This window comes from Xenopus laevis, chromosome 3S (genome assembly GCF_017654675.1).
Source record: "Xenopus laevis strain J_2021 chromosome 3S, Xenopus_laevis_v10.1, whole genome shotgun sequence".
In the NCBI taxonomy this organism is placed as follows: domain Eukaryota; kingdom Metazoa; phylum Chordata; class Amphibia; order Anura; family Pipidae; genus Xenopus; species Xenopus laevis.
This window is the reverse complement of record NC_054376.1, coordinates 36,460,928-36,476,045: the sequence shown is the minus strand read 5'-3', so window position 1 is coordinate 36,476,045 and position 15,118 is coordinate 36,460,928. Positions and strand designations below refer to the sequence as shown.

The following is a 15,118-nucleotide window of genomic DNA, read 5'->3' as shown; positions in this document are numbered from 1 at the left end:
TTAATCTAAAGATAAACACCCTGCCCCACATCGTCCATGATCTCAAGAACTTGTCAAACCAGAAACAAATCTCTGCCTTAAAGTATTTCAGCCACGCCTGTTGTAGAAATGATGATGAGCTTGTCGGTGGGGAGATGGGCTGGAGACCCTGTTCTCTAGTTGTTCTGCTCTTTGCCCTGCCCCTAAGATGAACATCACTTCTACTGCAGCCATGGCTTAAAAGCAGCATTGGGAGTCTTGGCACCATAATGAGGGTGATGAGGAAAGAAGGTGTTAATTTAAACACTTAACACAAGTACCAGGAAGCCTTTTAAAGTGATAATAAAACCCTTGTGTGAAAATCTGGAATGTGCCAGTATAACTTTAAGCCCTGAAACTATTTTTCAATCTGTGTAAACTTTTTCCCCTTTACAATTTTTATGTAAGGGGAGGGATGCTTCTCATTATAAACCCTTAAATCTTTGTACTGTTACATTTTATATCTCTCAATTATTTTTTTCACATCAGCCTAGAACCAGTTTTAAATACATTGATCTCTTGGCAGAAATAAAAATGTTGTCTAGGTCTGTGCCTTACAAACTGTAAGGCCCGTCTCTTGAGCGGAGACTCCTGAAATGCAATCTTTTCAGCTGAAATTGCTAGATCCAAAAAATTGTTAAATCCAAAAATATTGCCGTGCTGGTCCCTTCAAGGTAATGGAATTAGCTATAAAGTTTTTACTGCAATGAACACATTCTTATTCGGGGAACCTCCGAGCTTCACAAAATGCCCCATTCAGAATACCATATTAATATTGGTATTAAATGGGAACTGTCACCTTAAATCATTCCAAATCCTCTTTTAGGATGTTAGTTAGATAAACCTCACTTACAGTATACCAAATTATTATAATTTTTTTTTTTTGTCTAGTCTTGGAATTCACAATCCTAGCAAGCAGGCAGGTGCCATTTTGTAGACACTGTTATGAAGGCAAGCTTTGTGTCATGCCAAAATCTTATTTATGTGCCAGAGTGGGGCACCTGATGCCCATGTCTATGTACTCTCTACACAATTGGATGATGAGAAGGGAAGGGGGAATGTGGGGAGTGCACTGAAATATAGGAAGTAAAGAATGGAAAGTGATACTAATTGTCTGCCCCGCCTCTATGCCTAAGGCATGGAGGAGGGGCAGGTAATATATGATTGACAGCTGAGATTTAAACAAGTTTAAAACAGGTAGGGATGTTTTGATTGAAAACAAGAATTTGGGTCTATTGTTTAATTTAAAAAGGGCTTTTATTATACAGCTGTTATGTCAGGGTGGCAGGTCCCCTTTAATGTCTATATTTTATGTTGCTCAAGTAACCCCTATACTGCCTATTTTCTCATCCATATAATCAAGCTTCCCTTTATGGATTAAATTCCAATTATTATTTAGTGTGCTTCTTGGGCCTAGTACTGATCAAGGTGAGAAGCAACGCTTGTTCATTTTGTTTCTAATTATAAGTAAATTATCTCATGGAGCAATAGCATTTTGGTTGCTGTGGTCGGCGACTCCCTGCTGAAAACTGGGAAGAGTCAGAACACAATGGCAATGAAGTGTTGCTAAGAATAGGCCATTCTAGAACATACCAAATGGTAAACCACCTCTTTTGAGAATGAGTAGTTATCTCAAATCTCACCATAAATGACATCCAGAGCCCACACTTGAACATTCTGTGCAGTTGCTGAGAGGGGACATTCCGTGCGGGCAGTTGGGTTATTCATGACAACTGTTATCAGTGGGGGGAGGTTTGTGCACATGTATGATAACAGTGAGGCTCTTTCATACTGCCCTATAATAACAGGGGTATTTGTTGCCCTTTATGTAGCAGCCATGACATTTCTGTTTATCTAGTCTTTGTCTAAACTCTCCACTGTCAGTGGTGTTTAAAAGGCATTTTCTGTGTTCATCGTCTTAAAGGGATACTGTCATGGGAAAACATGTTTTTTTTCAAAACGCATCCGTTAACTTCAGCGCTGAAATCCATTTAGCAAAAGAGCAAACTGATTTTTTTTATATATTTAATTTTGAAATCTGACATGGGGCTAGACATTTTGTCAGTTTCCCAGCTGCCCCAGTCATGTCACTTTTGCCTGCACTTTAGGATGCAACTACTTTCTGGCAGGCTGTAATTTCTCCTACTTAATGTAACTGAATCAGTCTTAGTGGGACTTGGCTTTTACAATTGAGTGTTGTTTTTAGATCTACCAGGAAGCTGCTATTTGGTTACCTTCCCATTGTTCTTTTGTTAGGCTCCTGGAGGGTGGAAGGGAGGGGGTGATATTACTCCAACTTGCACTACAGCAGTAAAGAGTGACTAAAGTTTATCAGAGCACAAGTCACATGACTGGGGGCAGCTGGGAAACTGACAATATGTCTAGCCCCATGTCAGATTTCAAAATTGTATATAAAAAAATCTGTTTGCTCTTTTGAGAAATGGATTTCAGTGATGCTGGTGCTGGAGCAGCACTATTAACTGATGCATTTTGGAATGACAGTAACCCTTTTTAACTGTTACATTTGCAGGCCAAATTCACCTAAAAAAGCATTCTCATTGGCTGTTTCAATCAACTTCCATTGAGTGCAATGGTATATTGTGCAGTTTAAAGGAACAGTAAAATTAAAGGTTTTTTTTTTTTATTAATTCAGCTATAATGTAGTGTTGCTTTGCACTAGTAAAATGGGGTTGTTTGTACTAGAAAGGCTACTATTGTTTATATAAACAAGCTGCTGTGTAGTCATGGTAGTAGCCATCAAAATTAAAAAAGCAGAAAAGGCACAGGTTACATTGCAGATAACTGTTAAATTCAGTAGAAGACAATGGGATTCTAGATAGCTCTACTGTGTATCCTGTGCCTTTTCTTCCTTTCAATTTAAATAGCTGCCCCCATGGCTACACAGCAGCTTGTTTACAGTATATAATCTATAGTGGAGTTTCTGAAGCAAACACACCAGTTGTACCAGTGCAGGGCAACTACATTATATTTTAAATATTTTGATACCCTTTCATTTTTTTGGTGTTACTGTTCCTTTAAGGTTTGTGGATTTGGCGGCTGCTTTACTCAATCCATTTTAAAGTTAGATATTATTTAACAGTTGTCAGCTATTAAAAATCCGTATCAAGATCCGTGTGGTCATAATTCTGAGGTTTTCAGCTATTGAATGACCGGGAATACTTGTGTAAATATACTATATACATCTAATGAAAGCAGGTATATCCACACAGTTCTTGTTTCGGAGTAATTATGTTGGCTTTGAAAAAGCCAACATCTTGATCTACTAGTTTAATGTGCTACTGTGCTTTTGTTCCCCTGTACACAATGGCTACTTCCACTTCCCTATTCATATGATCATAAAGCTATATTTATTTTTTATTGTTTTAGAACATTGTATGACAAAAGGCTTGTTATAGGCCATCCTATTTACAATTATACAAATTCATAGCATAGGACAATACATTTTTAAGTAGTAAACAAATTTAAATAGTAAGGTTTGACTCAGTGGTGCAACTATAGAGGAAACTGACCCAGCAGTCGCAGGGGGGGCCTAGACTGTGTGCTCGGTTTTCTCCATAGCTCATACAAAAAAAACCTCCTCCCCCAGCCGCTTTCTTACTTGCGTAGAGGAAGGGGGACGCAAGTTGGGCGGAGTCGGAGTAAGTGTACCTATGGGTGGAGACTGGACAGGAAGTGGGCAGGAGGATATGAATCTAAGTGTGCAGGGCCCCTCTGAAGATTTTGTTGCAGGGGAGCCCGGAGCACTCTAGTTACGCCACTTGGTTGACCATCAAAAGCTGCCTCTCAACCCATCCGAACACCTATGCTGGCCACATATACTTCTATTATTTTCATTTGGCCACCTGAGTTTCTACAGTTAAGTACCTGAAAAGCCTGATCATCTTTGTATTTTGCCTCTTGATGATTTCATTTGTAGGCCTATTGGCTTTCTCAGAGTTGATAGAGTAAATTGGACCCTAGCAACCAGATAGCTACTTAAAGGACCAGTAACATCAAAAAAAGTTTTTAAAAAATTTGTTGGTATACAACGAAAAAAAAACAGCAAGACAAATTAAAATTTTAAAATAGCAAAGCCTTTATTAAGAAATAACTTACAGAAACTCCACTTCCGCTCCCCCTCAGAAAAGGCGATAGGACGACCATCCATCCTACGGAGCTCAATTTCTCCTCCCTCGCTTCCCTCTCTCCTCCAGCTCATGCCGCTCTCAAGATGTGGCTACACTATGGATCAGGGACTGAGCCAACAGCCTCTCCTCCCGGGCTGAACCTGTCCCTGCCCAGCTCCTCGGTGAATCACAGTTTATTTCATGCAACTTTATTACAGTAGATTGTTGTCATTATTTTATGTAGTTGTAAGTTATTTCTTAATAAATGCTTTGCTATTTTAAAATTGAATTTGTCTGTTTTTTTTTCGTTGTATACTAACAATTTATTTTTTTTTTTTTTTGATGTTACTGGTCATTTAAATAAATCAAGGCAGGAATTTACATTGTGCACTTATTTTATGCTGCTATATCTTGCAGCTAAACAATAGAAAGGGCCACCTTGTGTGCAGTAAGAGTACTGCTCTATGAATTAGACAGTGAGCGAATGTTTTCATTGATGGTTTATAGCATTTTGAATGTTGTGGGATAAAATGCTTTGTATAGGCATCACCTTTACAGCAGTTATTTTTTACAGCTGCTCCAGGCTTTAATCTGATTACCCATGACCCAGTGGAGACACAAACTGCCACAGTGTATAGAGAAGATAACTGGAACTTAGCCATTGCTTTAAGGCACAGAATACACCCACAAACACCTTTCCTACACAATAAATAGGGCTTGTGTTAAAACTAACATTCTGCCTATTAATTAAAATAAAATCTATATATTCCTGTTTTTGCCATCATAATGCACTAATTAGAAAATACCCATTGTCTATGGCAGGGTATTTTCTGGCTTTTGTAGCTTTTATTAGCTGGCTACAAGTAGCACTGTGTGCCTTAAGGGCAGAGACGCACGCTCCGATTTGCGGAGATCAGTCGCCAAGCGACAAATCTCAGGGCTACTAATCCTTGAACTGCCTCCCGTCGGTTAGAGTGTAAATTGCCAGTGGGATGGCAATCGGCGCGCATCGTTTTCTGAACTTGCCTTACGAGGAAACTTCTGGTGACTTCGGAAAATGAATCGCTCCGAGTGCCATCCTGTCGGCGATTTAAATTCTAGCTGGCGGGAGGCAGTTTGGGGAGACTGAATCTGAGCGTGTGTCTCTGCCCTAAAAGTTAGACTTTTATCATCGACTTTACCCTCCCTTCTTTTATAAACCGTGTAATTTGTTTAGATCTCCCTATCTACCTCTGAACATAAGTCTCTAATCCGTAGCCTCTGAAGCAGCTCATTATAGTGAGTTTAGGGCAGTGGCACATGTGAAGATTTGTCGACCACGGTTTTTTAGACATGGCTACGGGCGACAAATCTCCCAAAAATGCCTCTTCTTTGCCAGTAATTGAAATCACTGGTGCTATGCCCAACTGATTGCTAAATTGCCAAAGTTGCCTCCAGAGGAAAATTCAGGCAATTCAGCTGGACATACCGCCAGCGATTCCTATTACCGGAAATCGAGAGGCATTCTCAGGAAACTTGACGCCTGCAGCCGCATCGAAAAAAAATCTCAGGTGACAAATCTTCCTGTGTGCCACTGCCCTTAGGAGAGGTTTGGGGACAATTTTAATTTCAGTTAGGGTGAAATTTGGTGCAGACATTTATATACTGTTCTAGATATTCTTGGAACAGTGACTGAATAATATACCACTATTTTCCTATATCCCAGTGATGAGCATAGGTGGCCCCCAACAAAAAGCTGGACCTCTTGAACTGATTTTTTTTTACTGCTTTCTGCTAATATTAGTCTGGAGTATATGGCAATAAAATTGAAGACAGTACGTTATTTTGCTCCAGAATGCCAGTAGTTATTAAATATTTATAACATATTATGAATGTGAAATCTGCCCTCCCTTAAAGCTTGGTGCCAAGAACAAACCATACAATAAAGGTGGACTGAACTACAAAAGCCAAGTTTACTCCATTATTATATATTCTATTTATATGCATTATTCCATGAACTTCACTAGTGTTTTTTTCGACTCCTGGTGAGGCTTTTTTTTTTTTTTAAGGTTCAGCCTTGAATACGGTTGATTATGTTGTATGACCAGGTATGGAAGTGATTGGATGTGTTGAGTTAGTGCACTGTATAGTTGTACTTTCTTATTAATAACCATTTTGCTGGTTTGTTACTTAATTAAACAGGGCAATTGCGAGATACCATATTGGTCACATAACTTATTTTAGTGAGAGGACTGCCTGTGTACCTCAGGAACACCTACTGCAGTTGTCTTTGAATAGTCCTCTAGTATAATGGGAGCTGTCCGCATTGGCGAGCAAGTGGTTGGTGAAGCTCATGGCTCAGGTTCTAATGATATTCTTTTTGTCTTTGCAGCATCTGATAATAGTCAGCGCTTTCAAGAAACTTGCTTTGCGTTTGCATTAACACCGCAACAAGTACAGCAGATAAGCAGCTCAATGTAAGTCTCTTCTTTTTTTTTTTTTTTTTTTCTTTCTCAGACTCTATGTTTTCCGAAGTTGTCTCACGAGGAATATTATAAAGTGCCGCAAGTGCCATCCCGCTGGTGATTTTTCATTATAACCTGGTGGGAAGGTAGGAGAAGGCAGTTCGGGGAGATTGTTGCCCCGAAGAAGAGGCGATTTGGTGACAGGGTGAATAATCTCCCCGAGGCTGCCTGTGTGCCCTTACCCTAACGGAGTCTGAGTCTCTCCCTGCTCTGGGCTCAGATTACAGCAGAGAAGGGGGGAGGAGAGGAGCAAACTGAGCATGCTTTTGCCCAGGGCAAGGAGGTTTAAGCTGAAGACAGGAAGTCTGATACAGAAGCCCATGTGTACACAATAGAAGGAAAGAAATGCTGTGTTTCTTTTGACAGGGGACAGCAGCACTACTTTGGGGGTTTACTGGTATATTTAGATGGACCTTTCTGATAAAGCTTACTTAGTTTTAACCTTTCCTTCTCCTTTAAACTTCAGTTTTGGGAAAACAGTAAAAAATAAAAGATGGAAATAGAAAAAGTCTTTGTTTCTGTTAAATCTGAAAACAACTGAAGTGAAAAAAGGTGTTTGGAAGGTGAACAACTCCTTTAAATAACAAATTCTTTCACTAATAGCAGTGGATACTTTGTAAGTCATGTTTTGACATTTGATGATAGTGAAATGTTTCCTTTTTGTTTATGCGCTGGCAGAACATGGAAATTGCATAGATCCACACAGGACTCTGTATTAATTCTTTTTTTTCCCTTCTCTCTAGGGATATCTCTGGGACAAAATGTGACTTCACAGTACAAGTGCAGCTCAGGTATATTTTGTGAAAATTCTAATTGTGTATTCCTTCCCCCCCTTGCTGTGTTTTGGCAGTCTTTGATAGCAAAGCCAGTTATTCCATGGTATATTATTATCCTCACCATATTGGCATTATAGAAACCTGGCTTTGTACATTACCACTACAAAGCTTTCTCTTATCCCTTGGAAAGGATTTCAGTTGTCTTCTTTTTAATTGGTGTACCAATGCTACTTCTCTGTTCCATGAGCCTAGGTTTAAACTCTTTTTTCTTTTCATTTAGGTTCTGTCTCTCTGAGACAAGCTGCCCCCAAGAAGATCATTTTCCACCCAACCTGTGTGTAAAGGTGAATGGAAAACCATGTAACCTTCCAGTAAGTAATCCCCCCTCTTGCATTTCCTTCCACTGTGTGTTGTCATTCTCAAATACAAAGACTTTCATTGCTGCTCTTTTGTTTACAGGGGTATCTTCCACCAACTAAAAATGGGGTTGAACCAAAGCGACCTAGTCGACCAATCAATATTACCTCACTTGTACGACTTTCCACAACAGTTCCAAACACGATTGTGGTGTCATGGACTGCAGAAATTGGGAGGGTAAGGCTTCTTCCAGAACCCATAACAACGAGGTTATTGATGTTTTCCTGTGCTTTGGACTAGTACTGCACAAATGTACCAAATATGCTAATGATTTCTATCCTGTACATATAGGATATATTTCATTTTTATTTGGATTATGAATCAGTCCAAATCAAATGGTCAGTGACGTGTCACTGCATTTACTTCTTAAGATCATTCAATTTTTTTTTTTTTTTTGTGCGTGACAGAAAAGCGATAAATATTCTATTAAAATATCTCAGCAAAGCAGCTACTTGTTCACTTTTAAATATGTATAGATATTATAACACTATCCTTATTTACATTTGTCACTTTTGATTGTAAGTTTTAACAGCAAAAATAACTCTATGGTTTTAACTTTATACACAATATTAAACAGTGTTGTGTAACTTTCTGCCACTTACTGAGTTTTATCCATCTTCAGAATTTTTCTTTGGCTGTTTATCTGGTGAAGCAACTTTCATCGGCCATCTTGCTACAGAGACTGCGAGCGAAAGGAATCCGCAACCCTGACCATTCCAGGGCTCTAAGTAAGAAATAACCTTTTATTTTTCCTTCTGGTTTTCATATCTTCCTCTTTGTTTCCTGATATGTCAATGAATGGAATAGGCATTGTAATCTAGGTTCTTCCCTTTTGTCTTCAACTTTTCTGCATCCTTCTGACTAGGAAATAATTCTAAAAAATATTTTTTCTCAACCCTATTACACTTTTCATGTTTACTGCTTCTTTAAACCATAGTCCTATCTTTAGGGTGGTACAGGGGAGACGGTTATCCCGTGCCCCGTGGGTTTTTGTGGGTTAGGGGGCCCAGCCATGCTGCACTTGTTTGTTCAGCCGGGCCACCCTGCTATCAGAGAGCTGCAGACTTCGGAAGGGAGGGCAGGACCTCACACGCCGGCATCATCTTGACGCTAGCAGCTTTCTTTTCTTTTCATTGGTTACTGAAGTTTAAGTCCTGGAAAAACAGCTTGGGGGGGAAGTTCAAACTTGACCCATCCAATCCCTGTGCAGCTGTACCAGGACTTAGACTTCAGTGACCAATCAGCAGTACAGAAAGAATATGAAGGAACCTAATCTCCCACCCTCCCTTCTGAAATCTGTATTTCCCTGACTGCACTGGGTGGGGTGGCTTTTAATCAAGGGGGACCCCAATAATTGTTTATGTGATGGGGACACCAGTTTTTTTTTTTGTTTGTTTGTTTATTTTTTAAATATGAATGAGGGATCTGGCCAACCAATGATTTTTTTCCCAATATGTAGGGGGTGCCTGGTCACCAAAAATTTTTTTTTTTAACTTGTAGGGGAGGCCCAGACTACAAATGATTATTTTTTTTCCAATAATTGTTTATGTGACGGGGACACCAGTTTTTTTTTTTTTGTTTGTTTGTTTATTTTTTAAATATGAATGAGGGATCTGGCCAACCAATGATTTTTTTCCCAATATGTAGGGGGTGCCTGGTCACCAATAATTTTTTTTTAACTTGTAGGGGAGGCCCAGACTACAAATGATTATTTTTTTAAACTTGTTTTGGGGGCTGGCCACTAATGTTTTTTTACCTGTATAAGAGGCCCTGGCCACTAGTGGATTTTTTTTTTTATTAAACCAAATTCTGAAAGCAAGTGTAATTTAGTTGGCTTTTTTGTTTAACATTTTGTTTTTTTCTTTCCCTTTAGTTAAGGAGAAGCTCACAGCTGATCCAGACAGTGAAATTGCCACAACCAGTTTACGTGTCTCCCTCCTGTGTCCGGTAAAAGCCTCTTTTTGATTTCTTTGTAGGGAAACCCTTGCACTAACTTATAAATAATTTGTTATTGGCCTGTTGTGATCAGCAGTGTTCCAATTAATTCCAACGTATTATTTTCCTGCATTTCTCTGTTCTGACACTTATTTTTGTGCTGCAATGAAGCATGGTCCATAGAAATATATCTTTATATATCTGTAAAATAGCCTTTTCTGCTTTATTCAACATAACCTACATACCAAATACAATTACAATACAAAGAAAATGAATTTCTTCTTGGCTACATGTCCATTTACTTGGTTACCTAACTTTCTCTCATGCCACTGTTCTTCCATTACAGCTTGGCAAGATGCGATTGACCATCCCCTGCCGGTCTCTAACATGCTCACACCTTCAATGCTTTGATGCCACACTTTACATTCAGATGAATGAGAAGAAGCCCACCTGGGTGTGTCCTGTTTGTGACAAGAAAGCCCCATATGAGCATTTAATCATAGATGGGTAAGTGTAAGCTGGAGAAACATCAGCAACCATGTTATGGCAGCATTAGTGGCCCCTTCTACTAGTATTTTAATAGAAGATAAGTTGTAAAGAAAATCAAAAATATGAAAGGTAAAGGCTCTTCTGTTACAAAAGCTACCCTGATGTTGACAACCCCCTTATCTACATAGTCTGTCTTGTTGGACTACTTTTTTTGAGGGATAAGTAGCTAATTGAGTGTAGGTTTTCCTGAAATTCTCCCTGGTGTAAAATATGCATTCCTTCACTTCAGGATGCAATTGCCCCTTCCCAAATATCTTCCCCTTCCCTGCTTGCCGCCCCCCTCGTACTGCAGTATCTGAACCCAGACCCACACAGCCATGGCGGACACACCCCCTGCATCCCCACTAATTACACCACTGAAAACTCCAATGTTATTGTTATTCTCTGAGACAACACATCTTAGTATCTGTATTTTGAGATTGGTTTTTACATGTTTTTTTTAGTCTCTTTATGGAAATCTTGAAGTGCTGCACAGACTGTGATGAAATACAGTTTAAGGAAGATGGCTCCTGGTCACCCATGCGATCAAAGAAGGAAGTACAGGAAGTCACAGCCTCTTATAATGGAGTGGACAGTAAGTTTTATGTAGTAAATCACTGCTCCTATAATTCATTGTGAATATTTTAGTTTGAGAGTTACAGCCTGTCGGAAGTAAAATACATAGTGTGTAAAGATGTAAACTATTCTGGAATGTGGTATTTATGTCCTGACATCTGTATAATTGTCTCTGACCTGATGTTCACTGAATAGCAGTGCTGTGACCATTTATACAGTTGTGTTCAGAATAATAGCAGTATGACATCAATAACCTTATCAATCACTGTTTTTGGTAGAAATTATATTTCTACATGGCAAATAATTTACTAGTGCGTGTAGTAGAGTAATAGAAACCAAGAGACCCAATAGTCATGATTTGAATGTTGCTGATTTTGTGAAAAACTGAGTAAAATGGGTTGTTCCAGGCATTGTTCTGAACCACAGTGTGCTCTGATTTAAAAGTGGATTGGAGAGGGGAAACAAAGAATTGCAATAAATGAAAGGCTGCTCAGCTAAAATGATCTCAAATGCTTTAAAATGGCAACCAAAACCTGAAAGATGTGGTAGAAAAAAGAAAACAACCATTCAAATGGATAGAAGAATAGCCAAAATGGCAAAGACTCAGTCAATGATCAGCTCCAGGAAGATCAAAGAAGGTGTTAAGTTACCTGTGATACCGTTACAATTAGACGCTTATGTGAAGCAATGCTATCGGCAAGAAGCCCCTGCAAAGTCCTATTGTTGAAAAACGTTTGCTTAAGGGGTTACAATTTGCCAAAGAACACATTGACTGGCTCAAAATTTGTGGACTGATGAAAGCAAGATTGTTCTTTTTGTGTCTAGGGTCCACAGACAGTTTGTCAGATGACCCCCAGCCACTGAATTCAAACCACAGTACATTGTGAAGACAGTGAAACATGGTGGCACAATCATCAGGATATGGGGATGTTTTTCATACTATAGTGTTGGGCCTATTTATCACATACCAGGGATTTTGGATGAGTTTCAATACATCAAAATACTTGAAGAGGTCGTGGTGCCTTATGCTGAAGAGGAAATTCCCTTGAAATGGGTATTTCAACAAGATAACGACCCCAAACACTCCAGTAAATGAGCAACATCTTAGTTTCAGAACAACAAGATTAACGTAATGGAGTGACCAGCCCAATCCCCAGAATTTAATCCAGTAGACAACTGGTGGGGTGAAAAAATTTTGTTTCTCTGGCGAAAGCAAGAAATGCAGAAGAATTGTGGAATGTAACAGGTGCCAGAAGTTGGTGGACTCCATGCAACACATAATGTGCAGCAGTTCTCAGAAACACTGATTATACAACTAAATATTAGTTCAGTCATTCAAAGGAAAGCAAAATCTTGAAACATTTTTCAGTTTATACAGTGAATGTTTGAGTTTGTAAAGAATGCAGATGCTGCTAATTATTTGGAAAAGCGTAACATTCCCTTTTTTCACTTTCTGTAAAGGAATAACACAGATTTTCCAAATGTTACTTCACATTTTGATTTGGAATAGAATGTGCAGTGTTCCCAATGCATTTGTGTATTGAAATAAAAGCTATTCTAAGAATTTTGAGCTTTATGCACTTTTTTTAAGCACATTGCTATTATTATATATATTATTATATTGTTTATTTATTTATTTATTTATTATTGCAGGTGGGTGCATCAGCAGTTCAGTTGAGCAGCAGTTGTCCTCGAACCAACAATCCTCCAACAAAAACAGGAAAGTGGAAGTAATTGACCTGACGATAGACAGCTCTTCTGATGAGGACGAAGAGGAACCCTGTCCCAAGAGGAGTTGCCCATCCATTACTCCTGCATCTCCTCTCAGCAATAAGAGGTAAGAACATAACATTCTGAAGTTCTTATTTACCGTAGCAAGATTCGCATCTGCTAAAATGTGTTTTGACTCTGTAATGTAAATCTTTTAGCTTGCAAAGGATACAGGGTACACAAACCAGCACTTGTGCAGTTGAAACGAAAAAAGTTTAAATAAATCGATGAAGCTTTGCATAGTGTGTTGAGCTATATAAATAAGAATTACAATATATTGCTAGCTGTGCAGGCCAGAGAGTGGCGTCATCGCAGCTGATATTCTTAATGCCCTTCATAGCTTTAACCATGCCTTGGAAATGGTTAAGTAGCCACAGTTTTATCTGTTGTGTGTTTTTATTTATTTTAAATCCAGTGTGTGTCACTCCTTATTAGTTGGTGATGTATAATGACAATATAGTGCTAAAAGGGATACTGTCATGGGACATATGATATTGCTGCTCCAGCAGAATTCTGTACTGAACCCCGTTTCTCAAAAGAACAAACAGATTTTTTTATATTTTAATTTTGAAATCTGACATGGGGCTAGACATATTGTCAGTTTCCCAGCTGCCTCCAGTCACGTGACTTGTGCTCTGATAAACTTCAGTCACTCTTTACTGCTGTACTGCAAGTTGGAGTGATATCACCCCCTCCCTTTCCCCCCCAGCAGCCAAACAACAGAGCAATGGGAAGATAACCAGATAGCACAAGATAACAGCTGCCTGGTAAATCTAAGAGCAGCACTCAATAGTAACATCCAGGTCCCACTGCGACACATTCAGTTCCATCCTAAAGTGCTGGCTCTTTCTGAAAGCACATGACCAGGCAAAATGACCTGAGATGGCTGCCTACACACCAATGTTACTACTAAAAATAAAAATACACTTGCTGGTTCAGGAATTAAATTTTATATTGTAGAGTGAATTATTTGCAGTGTAATTTAAAACTTAAAAATACATCATAAAAATCATGACCCTTTGAAGAAAACCCACATCAATTTTTGGAGTTTAGTTCCCCTTTAAATGCCTATAGTACCAGAAACTAATTTGTAGTAATCTTCTCCTACATTTCTTAATTGCTGTCTCATCTCCCATAGCTTCCACCCCCCCCCCCCCCCAATACACCTATTCCCCATCCCTGACATCATATGCCTGCCCCTGTAATGTCACCAAGCAGGGCCTCCTCCTTCGGGCCAGAAAAAAATGATCCAAAACTTGATGACTCTAGTGCCAAACAGCCTGATTTGTGTAATCTGGGAAATTTTGTTGCAGGTCACTGTATCATACATGTGTATAATCCATGTACTGTCGGGCTAGATCTGCCAAAACTCTTTAGGATCCGCTGTTGTAAAGGAGGAAGGTTGTGGGTTTAGATGTTTCCTTCCCAGCTTCACAGACTCCTTTGCTGTTGTGATATATTATTTCTCAATCTTTTGCAGTATGTTGAATCTCCAGCACCAGGCCTCTCCAATCTCTCGAACTCCTAGCCTACCGCCTGTTGACTCCACATACATCAATGCGCCTTTACTTCAGGACTATCGGCATCCCTTCCACATGACACACATGCCGTATGACTTACAAGGTATAGTCACTTGCTGCACTACACTCATTCATTGGTCATTTAAAGGGGGTGGTTCACCTTTGACATAGCATAGAGTCCTAGAGAGTGATATTCTGAGACAATTTGCAATTGGTTTTCATTTTTTATTATTTGTGGTTTATGAGTTATTTAGCTTTTTATTCAGCAGCTCTCCAGTTTACAATGTCAGCAATCTTGTTGCTAGGGTCCAAATTACCCTAGCAACCATGCATTGATTTGAATAAGAGACTGGAATATGAATAGGAGAGGAGCTGAATAGAAGGATCAGTAATAGAAAGTAGCAATAACAATACATTTGTAGCCTTACAGAGCATTTGTTTTTTAGAAGGGAGTCAGCGACACCCATTTGAAAGCTGCAAAGAGTCAGAAGAAAAAGGCAAATAACTAAAACTATAAAAAAAAAATAAAAAAAATAATGAAAACCAATTAATAAGTTTAGCATTGGCCATTCCATAATATACTAAAAGTTGCCTTAAAGGTGAACCACCCCTTTCATGCCCTTGGTGAATCTTTATAGAATTTGCTTAAGTAAAACCTTGGGCCTTCTTGTTTTGCCTCTCCTTTCATTCCTCTCTTCTAAATCATTACAATGTTCTCTTTTCCAGGTCTGGATTTCTTTCCTTTTCTGTCTGGAGAAAACCAGGTGAGAAGCTTTTTGTCTTTATGCTGTCTTAAAGGACCAGTAACATCAAAAAAAAAATGTAAAAATAAATTCATTAGTATACATTGAAAAAAAAAAACCACCAAGACAAATGAAACTTTAAAATCGCAAAGTCTTTTTTAAGAAATAACTTACCGAAACTCTGCTTGCGCTCCTCTTCAGAAA

At 38.9% G+C, this 15,118-nt stretch overlaps 1 protein-coding gene across 2 annotated transcripts in view; it reads left to right on the top strand.

The window, feature by feature from the left end:
• Positions 1-15,118, top strand: part of pias1.S (protein inhibitor of activated STAT 1 S homeolog) — a 28,316-nt gene that overhangs the window by 11,277 nt on the left and 1,921 nt on the right. For both annotated transcript variants that reach the window (XM_018255238.2, XM_018255240.2), the window contains exons 3-13: positions 6,517-6,601; positions 7,393-7,440; positions 7,706-7,796; positions 7,885-8,019; positions 8,465-8,570; positions 9,716-9,789; positions 10,124-10,284; positions 10,770-10,900; positions 12,535-12,718; positions 14,132-14,274; positions 14,898-14,935. In XM_018255238.2, coding sequence (XP_018110727.1) covers positions 6,517-6,601; positions 7,393-7,440; positions 7,706-7,796; positions 7,885-8,019; positions 8,465-8,570; positions 9,716-9,789; positions 10,124-10,284; positions 10,770-10,900; positions 12,535-12,718; positions 14,132-14,274; positions 14,898-14,935 — 1,196 coding nt within the window. The remainder of the gene's footprint in view (positions 1-6,516; positions 6,602-7,392; positions 7,441-7,705; positions 7,797-7,884; positions 8,020-8,464; positions 8,571-9,715; positions 9,790-10,123; positions 10,285-10,769; positions 10,901-12,534; positions 12,719-14,131; positions 14,275-14,897; positions 14,936-15,118) is intronic.